Source organism: Molossus molossus, unplaced genomic scaffold (genome assembly GCF_014108415.1).
Source record: "Molossus molossus isolate mMolMol1 unplaced genomic scaffold, mMolMol1.p scaffold_m16_p_2, whole genome shotgun sequence".
NCBI classification, from domain to species: Eukaryota; Metazoa; Chordata; class Mammalia; order Chiroptera; family Molossidae; genus Molossus; species Molossus molossus.
The window spans coordinates 38,751,877-38,772,152 of NW_023425355.1; the positions used below are offsets into that span (position 1 = coordinate 38,751,877).

General features: G+C 37.3%; 1 protein-coding gene across 4 annotated transcripts in view; it reads right to left on the reverse strand.

The window, feature by feature from the left end:
- The window catches only part of CHRDL1 (chordin like 1), a 144,136-nt gene that overhangs the window by 91,100 nt on the left and 32,760 nt on the right, over positions 1-20,276 (reverse strand). For all 4 annotated transcript variants that reach the window (XM_036271699.1, XM_036271697.1, XM_036271698.1 and 1 more), the window contains exons 3-4: positions 18,062-18,174; positions 16,566-16,659 (exon numbers count right to left, since the gene is read on the reverse strand). In XM_036271699.1, the coding sequence (XP_036127592.1) occupies positions 16,566-16,659; positions 18,062-18,174 (207 nt within the window). The remainder of the gene's footprint in view (positions 1-16,565; positions 16,660-18,061; positions 18,175-20,276) is intronic.

A 20,276-nucleotide genomic window follows, 5' to 3' on the forward strand; every position in this document is an offset into this window, starting at 1 on the left:
TCCCCAGGCCTGGCATTAGAAGCAACCAGCCTTGGTTCATAACTTGGCTTTTCCTGGACACCTCCAAGCCCAGCATAAGAAACAGCCATCTGCAGATGGCTTTGTAGCTTATGGCAGAACACAGGCAGAAGCTGACCTTGCCCCAGAGCCAGCATACCCAGTGGACAGCTTTAGACCATGTTGAATCACCAACACCCAACCACCTCCACAAGTGACACACTCAGGAGTAGACTCAGTGGACATCAGAGCCCTGCTGAAGTAAGTATTGTTCTGTGTGGAGGGCCCCTGCACAGCTGATCCTCCAAGATAGTCAGAGGTCAGTGGTCAGTGGGCACAGCCAGTCATTGCAAATGATCAGCATGAGTAAATCCCTCTCACTGACATGCTAATAGCAATCAAGACTCAATTATAGCATAAGGGTGTACAGTGCACACTAGGGATGTACCTCGAGGGCCCAGCTGGGTGATCAGGGAGGCTGTGCCACTAGACCCTACAGGACATCTACTACAATAGGTTACCCTAAGAAGCTTAGGAGACATAGCAACTCTGCCTAATACATAGAAACAAACACAGGGAAGCAGCCAAAATGAGGAAGCAAACAAACATGTCCCAAGTGAAAGAACAGAATAAAATTCCAAGAAAAGAACTAAATGAAATGGAGATAAGCAATCTAACAGTGTAGAGTTCAAACATTGGTTATAAACATGCTCAAGGAACTTAGTGAGAATTTCAAGGAACTTAGTGAGGACCTCAACAGCATAAAAAAGGACCAGTCAGAAATGAAGGATGCACTAACTGAAGTAAATTAATTTTAAAAAAGAATAATTTACAGGGAATCAATAGTAGAGTAGGTGAAAGATTGGAGGAAGGTTAGGGGGATGGGCAAAAAAGGTGAAGGGATTAAGAAGCATAAATTGGTTGTTAGATTGAGGAACTTCAGAGGGAAGGGGAGACAAACCAAAGAACTTATATGCATATATGCATAACCAATGGACACAGACAATAGTGTGGGGAAGGCAGGAGGAAGGCGGGAGTGGGGAGGAGGGGGTCGTTGGGAGAAAAAAGGGGGACATCTGTAATACATTCAATAATAAAGGTAAGTTTAAAAAGAAACAATAAATAAACAAACAAATTAAAAAGTTGGTTCCATGTATAAATAAGTTTGGAAACTACTGTATCCCATACACTTCTCTTATAGATTCATGATGTGTATTAATATATTAAAGGCTCTGAGAAGTCCTGCATTAAAAAAGACCAGTTTATCTTTCTCTAATACAGAAACTCTCAAGTTTATTTGACCATATAAATGTTTTTCCTAGTAAAACCTATTATCACACAATATTGTGTTCCTTGCAACAAACTTTGGGAAACACTGCCTTCACCCAGGATAGTGATTGTAATGGTGGAGATTTCCTTAGTATAGAAAGTCAATGAAAGATTTATTTGGTATCCCCAAAGGAAGTACCACTTTCCTCACCTTTATATGGTGCAAACTTTGGTTAATGTCCATTGAAAGAAGTAGACTTCTGCTTTACCATGACAGAAAATCATAAGGGTTTCTAGCATGCTAACTGAAAATCATGTCCTTTTTTTTTTCTTTTTTTATTAATTTTTGTTACAGATGTTTCTCCTTTTCCCCCCACTGATTCCCCCTCCCCCCTCCCCTCCCTGTCCCCAGTTTGTTGTCCATGTCCACTGTTCATGCATACATGCATATAAGTTCTGTGGTTTATCTCTTCCCCACCATCCCCTCTTCTGGGGATTGTCAGTCTGTACCCCACCTCCACGAAAAATCATATTCTTTTTAAAAAGCAATGAACTCCCCAGGATTTACCAGAACAAAGATAATTTCACCTGGCAGAAGACAGATTGATGCCACTTTCTTGAAGAAGGGTTTAACCTTTCATACTCTGCACAGTGTTCAAGGACCAAGTATAGAAAGAAAATAATAGAATAAAGCATGGAAGATAGTGAACAGGATCTAAGAGGTAAAGGAGCAGTTAGTATGGATATGAAGGATTCAATAATCATTAGTGAACATCTTTGTTGCTACACCTTAACAATCAGTAGAAGAATACAAACAATGATAATAATAACAATAAAGTAAAACCTCTGCTATCCAGAGACTAACATTACAGAATATTCAGGATTTTGGATAGCTGTTAATTGTGAAAGACTTGTATGTGTGTATGTGCGTGTGTGTGTGTGTGTTTAACACACTAGTCTTTTGCAGGCAGAAAAATTGGCCCCCGATTGATCATCTTGCATACTACAGCTCTTGTAGTCCCCTTATTGAAGGAAAACCACACTCTAATTGGCTTCCCGTTTAAAAGGAATTGACCATGTTCAGTAAAAATCCAAGACACTAGTGAATAGAGAATTCAGAGAACAACAAAATAAATTAGAAGAGAGCAATGGAGATAAGACATGGATGATGGCAACAGCAGAAATTAGCAGCAACTGTGAGGATGGCAGGCATCTGACACTCAAAGAAATAAACAGAAAGAAGACAGGGTAGCTTTAATATTGGGGAGATATTCCTCAATAAGTTAAACATAGAATTACCATATGACTTGGAGATTCCACTCTTAGGTATTATACCCCAAATAATTTAAAACATATGTCACATGAAAACTTGTACATGGAAACTTGTACTTGTTCATAGCAAAATTATTCACAAAACCCAAAATGTGGAAACAACATAAATACCCATCAACTGATGAATGGATAAACAAAATGTGGTGTTTCAATACAATGGAATATTGTTCAGTCACAAAAAGAAATGAAGTATTGATACATGCTACATTGTGAATAAAGCTTGAAAACATTATGCTAAGTGAAAGAAGCCAGACACAAAAGGCCATGTACTATATAATTCCATTTATATGAAATTTGCATAATATGAAAGTCCATTGAAATAAAAAGAAGATTAAAGGTCACCAGGACCTGGGAAATAATGGGGAGCGACTCTCTAATGGACATAGGGTTTCCCTTTGAGTTGGTAAAACATTTGGGAGACTAGATTAGTGATGATGATTGTACAACATTGTGAACATTCTTAATGCCACTGAATTTTACACTTTAAAATCATAAATTTTGTTATGCATACTTTACCACAATAAAAAAATAAATCCCCCCTTGAGATTTTGCCTTTAAAACATAAAGCAAGGAAAAGCAATAAAGTCTTGTCTACTCAATTATTGTAACACTGGAAGTCACAGATATGGACATAGACATAGCCATACAACTAGACTTTCTTTTTTTTTTTTCTTTATTGATTTTTAGAGAGAAAAGAAGGGAGAAGTACAGATAGAAACGTCGATGAGAACATCAATTGGCCACCTCCTGCATGCCCCTCACTGGGGATTGGGCCCACAACCTGGGCATGTGCCCTAAGTGGGAATCGAACTGGCAACCTCTTGGTGCATGGGTCGATGTTCAACCACTGAGCCACGGGCTAGACCCTCTTTTTATATAAATGTAGGAGATGGGAGGAAAGAGGAACACAATGTGTAGATAGGTCAGTAATTACAGACCAAATTAAAAAATCAGATTCAGAGTGGTTCAGTGACTTGCAACCCTCACTCTAAACTGTTAAAGGCAAAATACTATTAAGTTACCTCATCTATAGGATTTTTTTTCCTGCTACAGTATAGATTTGTGTAATCCAAACTTGTTCATGTGTGAGTGGTCAATAAGAGAACAATGATACTGCTATAATAGAGAAATTGCAATTGTTCACACATGATTTTTCCTAGCAAATTAATATTTTGTACCATCAAGTGACAACAGCTAAATGCCAAGTATACCAACACAACTGAAATCAGCAAACCATGAAGGAATAAAGTACTCTATCTTTTTCCTCTTCACTACAGTTTCTTCCTCTTGGCTCAGTTTGACCATACATTCTGTCTTATGAGTATTTATTATATAATTCTCTCTGATTTGTGTGCATTTTTCTCATGTCTCTATAACTCAGAAGCCTCAATCCTTCCTTACACTCTCTTCCTTCAAACTAATGTCATCATTTTAAGAGGTAAAATCTATACTTAGAGTAATTTTCCTTTATTTATTAGAAATCTAAGATGCCTTTTTAAACTGTGCTAGTATTTCATTAGTATAGTTGTTTTTTGTTAGTACTCTAGTTACAAAGTTGTATATGTGTCTATTAGTTTTATCCAATCTTGTTTTTTTCTTAAGCCATATTATTTTTCAGTGTACACTTTTTAAAAGTATGTTTTTTTATTATTATTAATTTTAGAGATAGAGGAAGGGAGAGGGAGAAAGAAAGAAAAACCTCAATGATGAGAGAGAAACATTGATTGACTGCCTCCTAAATGCCCCCTACTGAGGATCAAGCCCACAACCTGGGCATATGCCCTGATAGAGAACTGAACCTGTGACCTCTAGGTGTATGGATCAATGCTCAACCAACTGAGCCACAGCAACCGGGGCAGTGTAAAATTCTGCAGAATGTGAGAATTTTCAAAAATACATATATTGCATTATAGTAGAAATGCCTGTATTTGGTAGCTAGTTCATAACCCAATTCCTGCTGAGTGAGAAATAGCATTGGGCTTCCAGATTCTCCTTATAGGAATACACAGACTACAGTGAATCACTGGAAACGTAATTCCTTTAACATACCTTGACTTTAAAATGTTGGGGTGAGGAGTGGCTCTCTTGGCAAAACCACACTTTTACTGCCCATATTAAAACCATATCACAGAGTTAAATGTTTTCACACCTAGCTGAAAGGGGATACTGTGAATTTTGTCTCTGGTAACATCAAATAAGCTATTTTGGCAATTTTGTAACAGTTCTTTAATGACTTGAGAATGTTAGAATAACTCTAAGGGAACTCAAATGTATTAATTCTGAATAGCAAATCCTTAATGGAATGACCATTGAAAACACACTTAGATAATATTGTGATTTAGAATCCTGGTCATTATAAATGTGTGTGTGTGTGTGTGTATGTGTGTGTGTGTGTGTGAGTGTGATAAAATTATATATAAAGAACAAACGAAGATAAGTTAGTTTTTTGTTTTTGTTTTTTATCCTCACCCGAAGATACTTTTTTGGTTTTTGTTCAGATAGAGTGGAGGGAGAGAGAGAGAGAGAGAAACATCAACGTGAAAGGGACACATCGAATGGTTGCCACCGCATGACCCAACCAGGGCTGGGGACACACTGCAACCGAGGTACATGCCATTAGCGGGAACCGAACCCGGGTGTCTCTGGACCACAGGCCAATGCTCTAACCACTGAGCAAAACCAGCCAAGGCGATGTTAGTTTTTTTCTTCCCCTCTCACTTTACTACTCTACTCCCCCCAAAGAGAAGGTATGGAATTCCACTAGTACAAATCTCTTATTACTGGGGACTACAGAGAGTTCAGCTTAGAAACTGGGTGAATTTCATGATCTTTCTGATTTCTGTGTAGTCTTGACTTTTTCTATTAAGTAACTTCTAGCCTTAATGTAACAACAGCTTCTTTGGGCCCAGTAGAACCTGGTGGTATGTGACCAAGACTTGACCTCTGTGTGGAAATTTAGGAAAATGTCGATAAAAAAAATTCATTTGCTATTTATAAAAATCAGTATAGAGTTCCCTCTTGTAATTCTGGAAAAACAGTGTGCATATTCTGATTTCTGTGGTTCAACAGGAGATCCAAGAGATAGCCTTAAATGCAGGATGGAACCTTGGGAATTGCAGGATTGGGGATGTATAGAAAGCAACAGCCATGAGAAACACACAAAAAAAAATGGGGAGGGTGGTTCCTCTATCCTTTCTAATGAGAGATGAACTATAGGCATGCCTAGTAGGACTTACCAATAAAGTCCATCACTACCCAGGTGAATGCTTCTTGAAGTTGATACTGCTACAGGATAATGTATAAAACTAAAGTAATGGGTAAATGGTTTTCTTGCTTGTTTTCTCTTTTTTATATAGAAGTTTTTCATTATCTTAATTTTAATATTCTATTTTTATGTCAGGGCATTTTTATCACAGTGCCTTGCATTGGATTAAGACAGAAAACTAAATCCCTTTCCTTTGACCAAACATTCCTGTGGCCCTGAAGGCATGAATTCCCCATGCTGTATAATCACTGGAGTGAAAGAAATACAGAGGAGTCATCACAACCTTTGCCTTGTTTCAAAGCAGAACTGGGCCAACTCGATCTCAGATGGGTGGATACATTTTGATTTTCATAAATATGCAGTCAAGACACTAAAATTCTCCTTAGTCATTTATTCTAGGATTTACTACCACTGTGTCTTAAAGTTCTTCCTTTTATCAAACTCCATTCTTCTCTGCTTTGGTTTAAACCCATTTATTCTTATTTTATCTTCAATAAAAAGAAGGAATAGTTGGTTTACATTCCAGTTCAATGTGGCAGAGAGAGTACATGAGAAAAGTCCTTGTTTTATTCCAAAGAAGAATGAGTAATAAAATGTAAAATTTTCAATAAATAAATAAACTTTAATACTTCAAAATCAGAAACAAAACAAGATTCTCATGGAATAAAATATAGCAGAAAAGAATGAACAGCAATAATTAGGGCTAAACTCATAAGGTCCATGGACAGTTGGGGCCACATAGCTGAACAGGAGCTATGGTTTACAATTCGTTGGGGACTATGATAATACTCCTCACATGTAAATTAAGGCTGATGTAGCTCTGCTCAACCCATGTTTTTCCCTCAAATGGTCTGATTTATCAAAGTAGGTCCCAGTCCAACATCGTTATCGGGGACTAGCACTGCACAAAGAAACACAGGTAAAGATAGAACATCCAGGCATGACAAAGCCCAAGCTGAAACAATAACAGTGGTTTAGAACACAGTGAACTACAAGGCCTGAAACAATTACACCAGGAAAGAAGGAAAGAGAAAAATTCCCATGGATGATAAGCTTTTAAACAAACTTTTTTAAAAAACAAGAGAAAATTCAGAACTAAGAAAGTTTTTCAAGAAACCCAACAAATGTGAGAATTCAGACTTGAAAAAATACAGATATTAGAACAATATGAAATGGAATTTAAATATTTAAATGCCTTAAAGAAATAAAGAAGAGAATAAGATCCTAAGAAACAATGGCAGGGGTTTATAAAACATCAATATGTAGAAATTTAAAAAAATATAATTCAAAAAACTGGGTAAAAATAAAACTATTGAAAGTTATAACAACAAATAAAACTCAATAGATGGCCTAAATAATAGACATAAAAAGGCTAGAGCAATAGTTCATGTATTGGAGGACAGAACTGAAATAATATATCATTATAGAGAATATACCAAGATGGAAAAAATAAAGGTGACAATAAGAAACACAGAGGATAAACTAAATGAACAGCAACAACACACACCAAAGATAAATTAGAGAATGAAAAAAAAGATAGGAGAAGAGATAAGTTTCACAAAATTAATCACTGAAAAAATAAAGAGAAATTTGAGTCGTTTCGCTGAAAAACTTATGTGCTAATCAGGTTAAATAAAAACAAATCACAAATCTACATAACTCACTGTGTATACCAAAGAAAAAGAGAAAATCTCAAAAGCTAGAAGGAGAAAACATGTTACCTACAAAAGAAATACAATCAAACAGTAGATTTCTATCCATAAACAAAGGAAGTCAACAAACCACTTACTAACATCTTCAAAGTGCTGAGGGAAACTAAGCACTCACCTGTAATTTTACACCCAGCCAAATTATCATTCAAGAATGAGGGCAACAAGTGTCCATCAGTAGACGAATGGATAAAAAAGCTGTGGTACATATACACAATGGAGTACTATGCAGCTGTATGAAAGAAAGATCTCTTATCCTTTGAGACAACATGAACTATTGCAAGAGTAGTGTCCTAAGCAAAACAAGCCATGCACAGAAAGACAAATATCACATGATCTCACTTATTCGTAGAATATAATGAACATAACAGTCTGAGGAATAGGGCAGACCCAGAGATGTAGAAGTAGGGTACACACTGACAACCCTCAGAAGATGGGATGGTGGGGGGAGGGAAGAGATAAACCACATAACTTATATGCATGTACGCATTACCAATGGACACGGACAACAAAGCAGGGGACGGGGTGCAGGGGATGGGGAGGAGGATGTCAATAGGGGAAAAAGGAGAAATATCTGTAACAAAAATAACAAGAAAAAGAAAGAGGGCAAAATAAAGACTTTTTTTTGCATATAAGGATTAGAAATTTTTAGAGTGCCACAACCCACAAGAAGAACTGTTAAAGATTATTGTTAACAAGAAGAAAAATAAACTCACAAGGAAGTGACTTGCAAGAACAAGAAAGAAAAAAGCAAACAGCTGGTTTCAATACTCCATAAAATGGGCGTTTTTTTCCCCCTCACCCGAGGACATTTTTCCATTTTTTGTTCAGAGAGAGTGGGAGGGAGAGAGAGAGAAACATAGACGTGAAAGAGACACATCAAGTGGCTGCCTCCCACACAACCCAACCAGGGCCAGGGACAAACTGCAACCGAGGTACATGCCCTTAGCGGGAACCGAACCTGGGTCTCTCTGGACCACAGGATGATGCACTAACCGCTGAGCCAAACTAGCCAGGGCAAAATGGGCTTTTTAAAGTCTTCAACGCAATGTGTTTATTTATTTTAATTTTTTCTTTTCTAGGATTTATGACCTCAATTTTAATACTTTCTCTTTCTCTCAAAATAACTGCTAGCTTATACTTTCCCTTTTTCTCAATATTTGCTTCCTGTTATACAGGAGGGGTAAATAACAGCCATATTCCACTCTATGCTCTTCCACCCTGTGTCTGCATCATGCCTCAACCTCCTTTCCAAGGAAAAACAATCTCTGCATAGCAGTTTAAATTCCTGTGACGTGAGAGAGAGAAGATGGCGATGGGCAGGACAAGAGTGAGGGAAGAATGTGGGAGAATGTGAGAGAGAGGGTGTGAGTGGACATGAGTATGGATGAGCAACCTTGAACAGTGGAGAAAAGTGGAACAGAGGGTTCCTTTGCTGTGGACAGGAAGCAGCCAGCTATCATGGTAAGTAGATTGTCAGGGCACTTCTTCCTGCACGACTGGAAGGCCCCACCATTTTGGAAAGTGCACTGGTATTCTCTAGGAGGAGGCAGCACGGAGTGGCTAGGGCCCAGCAACCTGAGCCCACCAGTGTGCCTTGAACCATCAGACCAGTGGAACCCACTGTGTCAATGTGGTCCAGGGCACAGTAGTGGTGATGTCAAGGTACTTGATGAAGGAAACAGCAACAGGCTCGGAGCTAAGCACCATCCTCCACAACAGCAGCAGCAGCTGCTTGGGAGCCCAGCAATTCCCTGAAAGCAACAGTGATTGAGGAGGAGTGGAGACCCATCCCCAAGTGGAGGCTCAGGAATCCAGACAAACCTCCAGAAGCATCAGCAGAGGCTGATGGGAAGTGGTACCCCAGACAAAGCAGCAGCAAGGCTCAAAGAGTCGAGACCCATCCCTGACAACTGCAGAAGTGAATGTGGACTGGAGCCCCTCCATGAGCAGCAGCAAAGTCCTGAGAGCTGGGCATCCTCAGCCCCCAATAGCAACAGAGGATAGGGAGCTGAGAACAACCCCTGGCAACAGCAGCAGCAGTAGCAATATAAATGGGGGGCTAACACTTGCCCCCAGTACCATCAACAAAAACTGAGCAGGAGCTGAGCTCCATCAGGCAGCAGCACACCACAGCAGTGCACCAGCTGGACCCATGCACCTCAGCAGGGACTACTACAACAATCCAATACCAGCTGCCAGTTGTCAATCCTCCAGGACCCACAGCAGGCAAGAGGCACCACACATGAGAACAGTCTGGGAGGCATAACAGTCTTATTTGATACACACTGACCTGCCTACACACCCCAACATCCCTCACCAGGCCTGGAACTATCAGAATGCTAAAATGGTGAGACAAAGAAACAACCCCCACATGACAGAAAAGGAGGAATCACCAGGAAAGGGACTACATAAAATGGAAGCAAGCAATTTATCAGATAAAGAATTCAAAGCAATGATTTTAAGGGCACTCAAACAATTTAGTGAGAACTACAAGGAACTTAATGAAAACAATAAATAGCTCAGTAGGAACTACATCAGCATTAAAAAAAAGGTAAAAGCTATGAATAAAAATCAGTGGAAATAGAGTGACATAGCTGATATGAAAAATATCTTGTAAGAATTCAATAGTAGATTAGAAGAACCTGAAGACCGAATCAATGAGTTAGAAGACAAGGTAGAAGAAAACACCTAAATAGAGCAGCAAATGGGAAAAAAAAATTAAAAAGCAGGAGGAGAGTTTAAGGGAGCTATGTGACAATATAAAACATTAGAACATTCGCATCGTAGGGGTACCAGAAGGAGAAGAATCAGAAAATGAAATCGAGAACCTGTTTCAAGAAATAATGACAGAAAACTTCCCTAATTTGGTGAAGGAAAAAGTTGTACAAGTCCAGGAAACACAGAGGGTCCCAAGCAAGTTGAATCCAAAAGACCCACAGCTAGACACATCATAATTAAAATGGCAAACATTAAAGACAAAGAAACAATCTTAAAGAAAGCAAAAGAGAAACATAAAATCACCTACAAAGGAGCTCCCGTTAGACTGTCAGCTGATTTCTCAATAGAAACTTCAGGCCAGAAGGGAGGGGCATGAAGTATACAGAGTAATGAAAGGCAAGGGTCTGAATCCAAGACTACTCTATCCAGCAAGACTATCATTCAAAATGAAGGTGAAATAAAGAGCTTCACAGAAAAATAAAAAGCAAAAGGAATTTACTACCACCACACCAGTACTCAAAGAAATGTTAAAGGGACTGTTGTGAGAAGAAGAAGAAGAAATATAGATAGAGAGATAAACACAGGCATAAAATAAAAAATGGCAACTAATAAGTATCTATCAATAATAACCTTAAGTGTAAATGGTTTAAATGCTCCAATCAAAAAACATAGGGTAGCTGATTGGATAAGAAAACACAACCTATATATATGCTGTCTACAAGAGACCTGCATCACAGCAAAAGACTCACACAGAATAAAAGTGAAAGGGTGGAAAAAAATTTTCGAGGCAAATGGAAATGAAAAAAAAAAAAAGACTGGTATAGCAATACTCATATCTGATAAGATAGACATCAAAATGAGGACCATAATAACAGACAAGGAAGGTCACTACATAACACTAAAGGATCAATCCAAAAAGAGGATATAACCCTAGAAAACATATATTCACCAAATACAGGAGCACCAAAATATATTGAAAAACTTCTGGAGAACTTCAAGGGAGAGATAAATATCAACATGATCATAGTGGGTGACTTTAACACACCACTGACAGCACTGGATAGATCCTCTAGACAAAAAATTAACAAGGACACAGGGTCTTTAAATGATAAACTAGATCACTTGGATTTATTTGACATTTACAGAACACTTCACCCAAAAGCAACAGAATGTACAATCTTCTCAAGTGCACATGGGACGTTCTCAAAAATATACCACATGTTAGGACACAAAGTAAGTCTCTACAAATTCAAGAAAATTAAAATCATATCAAGCGTCTTCTCAGATCACAATGGCATGAAAGTAGAAATGAAATACAATAAGAACACTCAAAAACATTCAAACACATACAGGCTAAATAGCATGATATTAAACAACAAATGGGTTACCAATGAGATCAAGAAAGAAATAAAAAACTTACTGGAAACTAATGAATATAAATTCATACAATACAAAAATCTATGGGACATAGCAAAAGCAGTCCTTAGAGGGAAGCTCATAGCAGTACGGGTCTACATCAAGATAGAAAAAAAAAAATTAATAACTTATCTAACACAACAACCTAAAGATTTAGAAAGAGAGAAAGAAAAACCCAGAGTTTTAGAAGGAAGAAAATAATAAAAATCAGAGCAATAATAAATGACATAGAGAGTAAAAAAAAAAAAAAAATTATTTGCAAAAGATCAATGAAACCAAGAGCTCATTCTTTGAAAAGATAAAAATTTATCAACCTTTAGCCAGCCTTACCTAGAAACAAAGAGAAAGAACCCAAATTAATAAAATCAGAAATGAAAGAGGTGAAGTAACAATGGACACCACAGCAATACAAAGGGTTGTAAGAAAATACTATGAATAATTATATGACACCAAATTCGACAACCTAGGCGAAATGGACAAATTATAAGAATCATATACTATTCCAAAACTCAACTGGGAAGAGTCAGAAAACCTAAACAGACCGATAACAATTAAGGAAATAGAAGAAGTAATCAGTAAAATCCCAGCAAACAAGAGTCTTGGTCTGGCGGGCTACACAGGAGAGTTCCACCAAACATTCAAAAAAGAATTATCCCCTATTCTCCTCAAACCATTTTAAAAAATTCAAGAGAAAGGAAGACTTCCAAGCTCTTTTTATGAGGCCAGTATAAGCTTAATCCCAAAACCAGATAAAGACACTACAAAAAAGAAAATTACTAGTCAATATCCCAGATAAAAATAGATAACAGAATCCTTAAAAAAATTATAGCAACTCAAATACAGCAATATATATAAAAAATTATACACCACCACCAAGTGGCATTTATTCCAGGGATACAAGGCTGGCACAATATTCATAAATTGATAAATGTGATACACCACATAAACATAATGAGAGATAAAAATAATGTGATCATACCAATAGACGCTGAAAAAGCATTCTACAAAATCCAACATTCAATTTTGATAAAGACTCTCAGCAAAATGGAAATAGAATGATCATATACAATATAATAAAGGTCATTTATGACAAGCCTACAGCCAACATCATACTCGATGTGCAAAAACTAAAAGCATTTCCCTTAAGAACAGAAACAAGACAGGGATATCCACTTTCACCACTCTTGTTTAACATAGTACTGAAAGTCTTAGCCAGAGCAATCAAACAAGAAGAAAAAATGAAAGGGATCCAAATTTGACTGAAAAAAGTAAAACTGTCATTATTTGCAGATGACAAGATACTGTACATAGAAAACCCTAAAGACTCCATCAAAAATCTACTACATTTAATAAATGAATCTGGTAAAGCATCATGATAAAAAATCAACATCCAGAAATCACTGGCATTTTCATACACCAATAATGAATACACAGAAAGAGAAACTAAAAAAAAAAAAAAATCTAATTTATCATTGCAACAACAAAAAAATAAGATACCTAGGAATAACTTAACCAAAGAAGTAAAGGGCTTGTTCACAGAAAACTAAAGGACATTGAACAAAGAAATAGAGGAAGATATTAAAAAGTGGAAGCATACACCTTGTTCATGGATTGAAAGAATTAATATCATAAAAATGTCTATACTACCCAAAGCAATCTATATATTTAATGCAAACTCCATTAAAATACCAGCGACATATTTCACAGAACTATAACAAACACTCCAACACTTTATATGGAACCAAAAAAAATCCCAAATAGCCACAGCAATCTTGAAAAAGAAGAAGAAAATAGGAAGGATCACAATACAAGATATCAGGTTATATTACAAAGCCATTGTAAACAAAACAGCCAGGTACTGGCACAAGCACAGGCATATTGATCAAAAGATCAGAATAGAGAACCCAGAAATTGATCCAAGACATTCTCCTCAATTAATATTTGACAAAGGCGGCAAGAGTATACAATGGAGTAAAGATAGCTTCTTTAATATATGGTGTTGGGAAAATTGTACAGCTACATGTAAAAAAAAATGAAACTAGACCAGCAACTTACACTATACACAGGAATAAACTCAAAATAGATAAAAGACTTAAATGTGACTCATGAACCCATAAAAAATCCTAGAAGAAAATGCAGGCAACAAAATTTCAGACATCTCGTGCAGCAGAATTTGCAGATACATCAACGTAAGGTAAGAGAAACAAAGGGAAAAAATTAATAAATGGGACTACATCAAACTACAAAGCTTCTACACAGCAAAAGAAACAAGCATCAGAATGGACAGGGAACCCACTATATGGGAGAGTATAGTTGCCAAAGATACATCAGATAACGAGTTAATTTTCAAATATATAGAGTACACATACAATTTAACAAAAGGAAGACAAAGAATCCAATTTAAAAATTGGCAGAGGAACTAAATAGACACCTCTCCAAACAGGACATACAAATGGCTAAGAGGCATATGAAGAAATGTTCAACATCATTAATCATCAGAGAGATGCAAAATAAAACAATAATGAGGTATCACTTCACACCTGTCAGAATGACCTCCATCAACAAATCATCAAACAACAAGTGCTGGCGAGGATGTGGAGAGAAGGGGACTCTTGTACATTGCTGGTGGGAATGCAGACTGGTGCAGCCACTATAGAAAACAATAGTGTTGCCTCAAAAAATTAAAAATTGTACTGCCATTTGACCCAGTGATCCCACTTTTAGGAATATATTCTAAGAAGCCTAAAACACCAATCAGAAAGAATATATGTACCCTTATGTTCATGGCAGCACTATTTATAATAGCTAAGATCTGGAAACAGCCCAAGTGTCCATCAGAAGACGAATGAATAAAAATGCTGTGGTGTGTGTACACAATGGAGTACTATGCAGCTGTAAGAAAGAAAGATCTCTTATCCTTTAAAATGAAATTGAGGGTCCTGGAGTGTATTATGTGAAACAAAATAAGCCAGTCAGAGAAAGACAAGCATCATATGATCTCACTTATTTGTGAAAGATACTGAACAAAATAAACTGATGCACAAAATAGACACAGATACATAGATGTAGGGTTCAGACTGACAAACCTCAGAGGATGGGGCAGGGGGAGGAAAGAGATAAACCAAAGAGTTTATGCCCATAACCAATGGGCATAGATAACAATGCTGTGGAGTGGGTCAGGGTAGGGAGGAGGGTGTCAATGGGAGGGGGGGGGGACATCTATAACAAAAATAAAAATAAATTAATTAAAAATAAAATAAAATAAATTCCTGTGACTTTAGATCACTTTTGGAATCTTCTGGGGAGAAAAAAATACATTTTATATTGCTATATGAAAGCAGATTAAAAAAAGTTCCCCAGATTAGTCTCTTTATCAGAAATTTTGCTCAAACCTACCAAAACCCCTCCCATACCACACCACTGTAATCCAGTTAAAGTAGAAGCAAATAAATACATACAAAACTAGTAAGCTTCTTTCATTTTAGGATTGATTCTTAAAAGCAACTTATAGTTTGATCATATGCTGAGTCAGTCTCTTACATCTTGGAACATATGCTATCATCATCAATACTCAGAATGATAACCCTGTGACATAGAATTATCTTTTGTCATCTAGTAAAGAACTGCTTGTATTCATCAGAGTGCATTTACTGATGCAGCAATGTTCACTCTATAAAGTTGGTGGTGAAAAGGGTTTGGAATTTCTTTTCCATTAAACAAAAACTCATTCTTGCAACTTTTCAGTTAACTGAGTTTTCATTGAACCTCATTCCTAGCTTCATTCTTATTATTTTTGCTCTAACCCTTTTTGTTTCTCTCTTATAAGCTCTCTCTTTACTTCTTAGAAAAGTACCATCTATGCCCTAGACTAGTGGTTCTTCACGTTTTTGAGGTCATGTCCAGTCCCTTTAGGAATACCTATAAAGCTATGAGTCCTTTCTAAATGAATTTACATGTATATGTAGTTATACCAAAAACTGCAAACAATTTAAAAGGGTTCCTTGACCCCATAAAGCTCACCCACAGGCCCCAACTGCAGAACCTCCTTCCTAAAGGAAGACAAAAAAGACTTACAGGACTATACGGCTTCTACTACTGAGATCCCAAGACTGTTAGTTAGCTTTTCCTAAGACTACCATTGGGCCCACAAATATTCTCTGAATCATTCCACACTTGCATGCCTCTCGTTTGCCAGCCAGACCTCTGCCAGATGTGAACAAAGTGTCATTGAAAGAGCCCCTGTCTCAAACACCCTAGCCACAAACCATGAAAGTAGACATCCTAAAAGCCTTATGAAAAATTCTCTGCCCACCTTCCCCTTAGACTTGCTTTTAACAATGTGCATACCTAACAACTGCAGTCTGGAAGAGGTGACTATTCAGCAGGCAGGCAACTTTATACTGTCATAAACCTCACTGGTTCAGTTCGTTTGATTTCTGAAGACCCCTTCATCATTGAGAAGCTAAGCTCAGATGCAATTCCAGAACTAATTGCATAGGATACGTGCCACCATGCTACATCTCCCCTGGTGCCCACTGCCCATGGCAGGAAGAGGCCATTTACGGAAAAAAAAAAAATCTCTGGGCCGAAATTCCCTCCCCCAATTGATATTCACCTTCAAATGGTTAAAAGCCCAATGAAAACCTGTTACTGGGTACCCAATAACTTATTAGAGTCTAGAATGTGCCCCACTGGGGCTATAAACAAAGTTTAGGGGTAAGTGTGGGCTGCCTAAAAGTGTTCTATTGTTATTTCTGTCTGGAAATTTCCCTGTTGGGAAATTGGGGAGATGAAGTGGGTGGGTTGGAAGAGGGAGAAAGGAGAACCACATCTGAGAACGAGGCAAACTGGTTTACCAGGGCAGCGAGGGCAGCACAAATGAGGAACATTCATGGGAGAGAGGCAATGAAGACTTGGACATCTGACTCGGCTGCACAGCACGTTCCCATTCTGAAAGAGAGAAGGCAACAACAACAAAAACAAAAATCAAATGTCTTTCAAAGTTCACTGGGATCATGACAGTTTGGGAAACAGTAATGCAGAGACTCACCCAGACAGTAAATAGCACATTCCTGAGAAGCTGAATGAAATCAGCATTTTTCTTTCCTTTTGTCATCACTAGCACTTCTGCTGGGTCAGTTGATAGCTTATTGGCATATTTTTCTAAGATCGGATGACTATTGCTCCATTTTTCAAAGCCTTCCACTAATTTGGGGAGGCTTCTTCTGACTTGGATCTGTGGTATTTCTACCATTCCCCAGCTCTAAGTGCACATATTTCCCAAGAGCCTAGCCTGATTTCATGCTTACCTGCCCAATGCCATGGTAGGGAATGGGTAATGAGCCATGGGTCCCCTGAGGAGCTGGCTGCCCACTCCTAGGCAAGGAGATAACCCTAGCACATGGATCCTAGATTCCATATAACCTTGGCTTGGCCCAGTAGGTTGAGTACCTTCTCTCTTCATTTCCCTTTTCAGTCTTTTTTTTTTTTTCTGAGAACAAGCTAGAGTTTGGAATTGATCTTATTAGTTAATATGCCTGGGTGGGATGACTGAGTTGTTGCCTGATTTACAATTACAAGATCTTTAGCTATGACTGCTCTCAACAACTGAAAGAACAAAAGAAGACTTCGGAAATTAATTTTCATTAACATTTTTCCATCCATAATTCAGTTGAAGAGAGGGTTACATGTATCTGTCAGGCTACTGTCGGGGGAGAGGGTGATGAAGAGAATGGAGAAAGAAAATATGCCTAATGCTTGAGCTGTTGGCACTGGGATCATATTAACATTTTCAGTGTTCTGTAGACAGCAAGGCCTCAGCCCCCAAGGTTTAGCTGTCCATTTCTAGTGTGTTCATCAAGAATCTGATATAATCATGCCATACCAGGCAGTTAAGCAGTCCCTAGATGCTCCATTCCATAGCTTCCCTAGTCATTTAAAGAGGCAGGCTTCATTATCCAAATCTGAGTCACCTTACCACAAACCTCCTTTTCTTGTGTACTTTCTAGAAGAAAATTTTGGAGTGTTGTATTTGGAAATACCACATAGCTCTCCTTATGTGTCACACTCCTCAGAGCCAGGTGGTAACTTCTTGAAGTAAGAACAAAGCACATCAGAAGTCCTCCTCCTAGGGTTAGTGGTACTGTTGTCTATTGGGTAGAGGTCAGGGATGCTGAAAATCAACCCAAAAGACTATAGAGGAAATAGACAGGAGATGCGTATTTTTCCTTGTGATCTGTTTCTTATCTTCTTTTAGGATTTTAACACTCATGCTCCCTGGCCATCCGGGCACTGAAACACCTCTGCATGTTGAGGAACAAACTGGGAAATTGCATGCCATGAGGGATTGTACCTCTGAGCAGATGCAGTTCACACAGTAAACCAAACCATACGGTTCCAGGTAAGGATGCCATCTGTCACCCACTCTGTACTTCTTGTCTTGAAACACACAATATGTCTCTGAATCTGTGAGGAAGGAGATGGAAAATGTGCCTGTTAAAAAACATGACTATGTCACAAAATTCAAAGGCAATCATAAGTTCCATCTGTTTTAGTGTACATAAAAGGAAGAGACATAGGGAATATTTACAGAACACCTACTATAGCTCAGAGTTTTACATGTTTTGTTTATTTGATCCTACAATGACTCAGTAAAGTAGATACTACTATTAGTCTCATTTTAAAGATGAGGGAAATCAAGGGTAATATAACCAGTAAGTAACTGACATAAGACTCAGTCCCACATTTGCCTGACAGAGAAGCCAACATCTTGACTATTGCTCTGTTATAATGGTAAAATAGAGAAGCATTTCACGTGACCTTTTGAAAAAGGTTGTGCCCCTTGCTTTGTAAAAGCAAGCTAATGTCTGAAATTCTGATCGATAAGAACATTCTCAGATTGCCTCGTGGTGATATAGGGGTGATAAACTAAATACACTGTGTTAGGTCCCTATAAATGGCTTTTCCCACAAATGCCAGCACCATTCAATCATTAAATAAATATTTGAGCATTTACTCTTTGTGAGGCACTATGCTAAGTGCCAGACATAAAATGATGAGCAAAATTACACATAGTACTTGCTCCCATTCAACTTAATAGATTTTTTGCATAAACAATCTCCCAGTTGACTCAAAAGTAATGTCTCTTTGTATTTTACTGAAATAGAAATATTGATAACTACAGCTTATCTTAGACAATAGTTACCTGGGAACATCTGTTACTTCTCTTATTTTACATGTGTTATTTCTATGTCAGGGTAAAAGGTCCTCAAAAGTAGGCAACATTTTTTCTTTACCTATCTATCACATGGCCTAGCATACAATGGCCAATGAATACAAGCAATTGACAAATGATGGGTAAATGACTTTCTCAATCATGTGGTTTGCCTTCTAATATTGTCCTCTTCTATTTCTTGATTCCCATGATACAAGGTCAAAAAAAACCCAAGACTCCTCTTAATTAATTAATAAGCAAACATATTAATTTCCCCCACTCTCCAGTATACATTTCTCTGATGATCAAAATTGAAAGAATGAAGAACAGATGAGCAAGAAACTGGGAAAATATATTTCCAACAAATAAAGTATTACTATGGGGAACATTTTTAATTATTCAAATCAATCAGTAAAGGATCAACACATCCAACAGAAAAATGGTCTGAAGACATGAATAGCAATTTAGAGAAGAAATGTGAACAGAAAATAAACATGAAAAAGTGTTCGCCTTAGCAGTAATCAGAGATTCAAATTAAAACTATACAGAGATCATCATCTCAAGTCATTTACTACTTCAAAGACTCTCTATGATTCTTTCTAACTATCCACAAGATAAATTACAATTTACTTTTAAAATCTTTATTTCCAACTTCTTCGGAATGATTAACTAGGATTAGAAAATCTGCATTTGAATCTTCACTCATTCTTGCTATATGACATTGAACAAGACATTTAGACTCTCATCTCAGGTTTCAACATCTGTAAAATATGAATTATATGTTTCTCATACAGGTATTGAACTATTTAATGAAGCTCTTTATAAATTATGAAGTGCTACAGAATGTAGAGTATGTCATATTAATTATTTTCAAATTAGAAAAATAATGCATGTTTAATATAGAAAAATGAAAAACATATACAAATACAGAAAATAAAAAAATAATAACATAAAAGTATATAGAGTAAAGAAATATTATACACAAATCCAGCATGACTCAAGACAAATACTTTTAATATGCTACTAACTTATAAATAGTCCATAGTTGAAGAAATAAATAAAAAGGTAAATTACAAAGTATTTTGTACCAAGTGAAAATGAAAACACAAGCCAACAAAATTAAGCTAAAGATGTACTTAAAGGTAAATTTATATCACTAAATACCTATATTAGAAAAGGAGAAAAGTCTCAGATCAACACTTTAAGAAAGCAGACAAAATTAATCAATAGGAAATAGAAGAGGTAACACCATAGTGTTTCCCACAGTGGCTGCACCAGTTTGCATTCCCACCAGCAGTGTACCAGAGTCCCCTTTTCTCCACATACATGCCAACACTTGTTTGATGATTTGTTG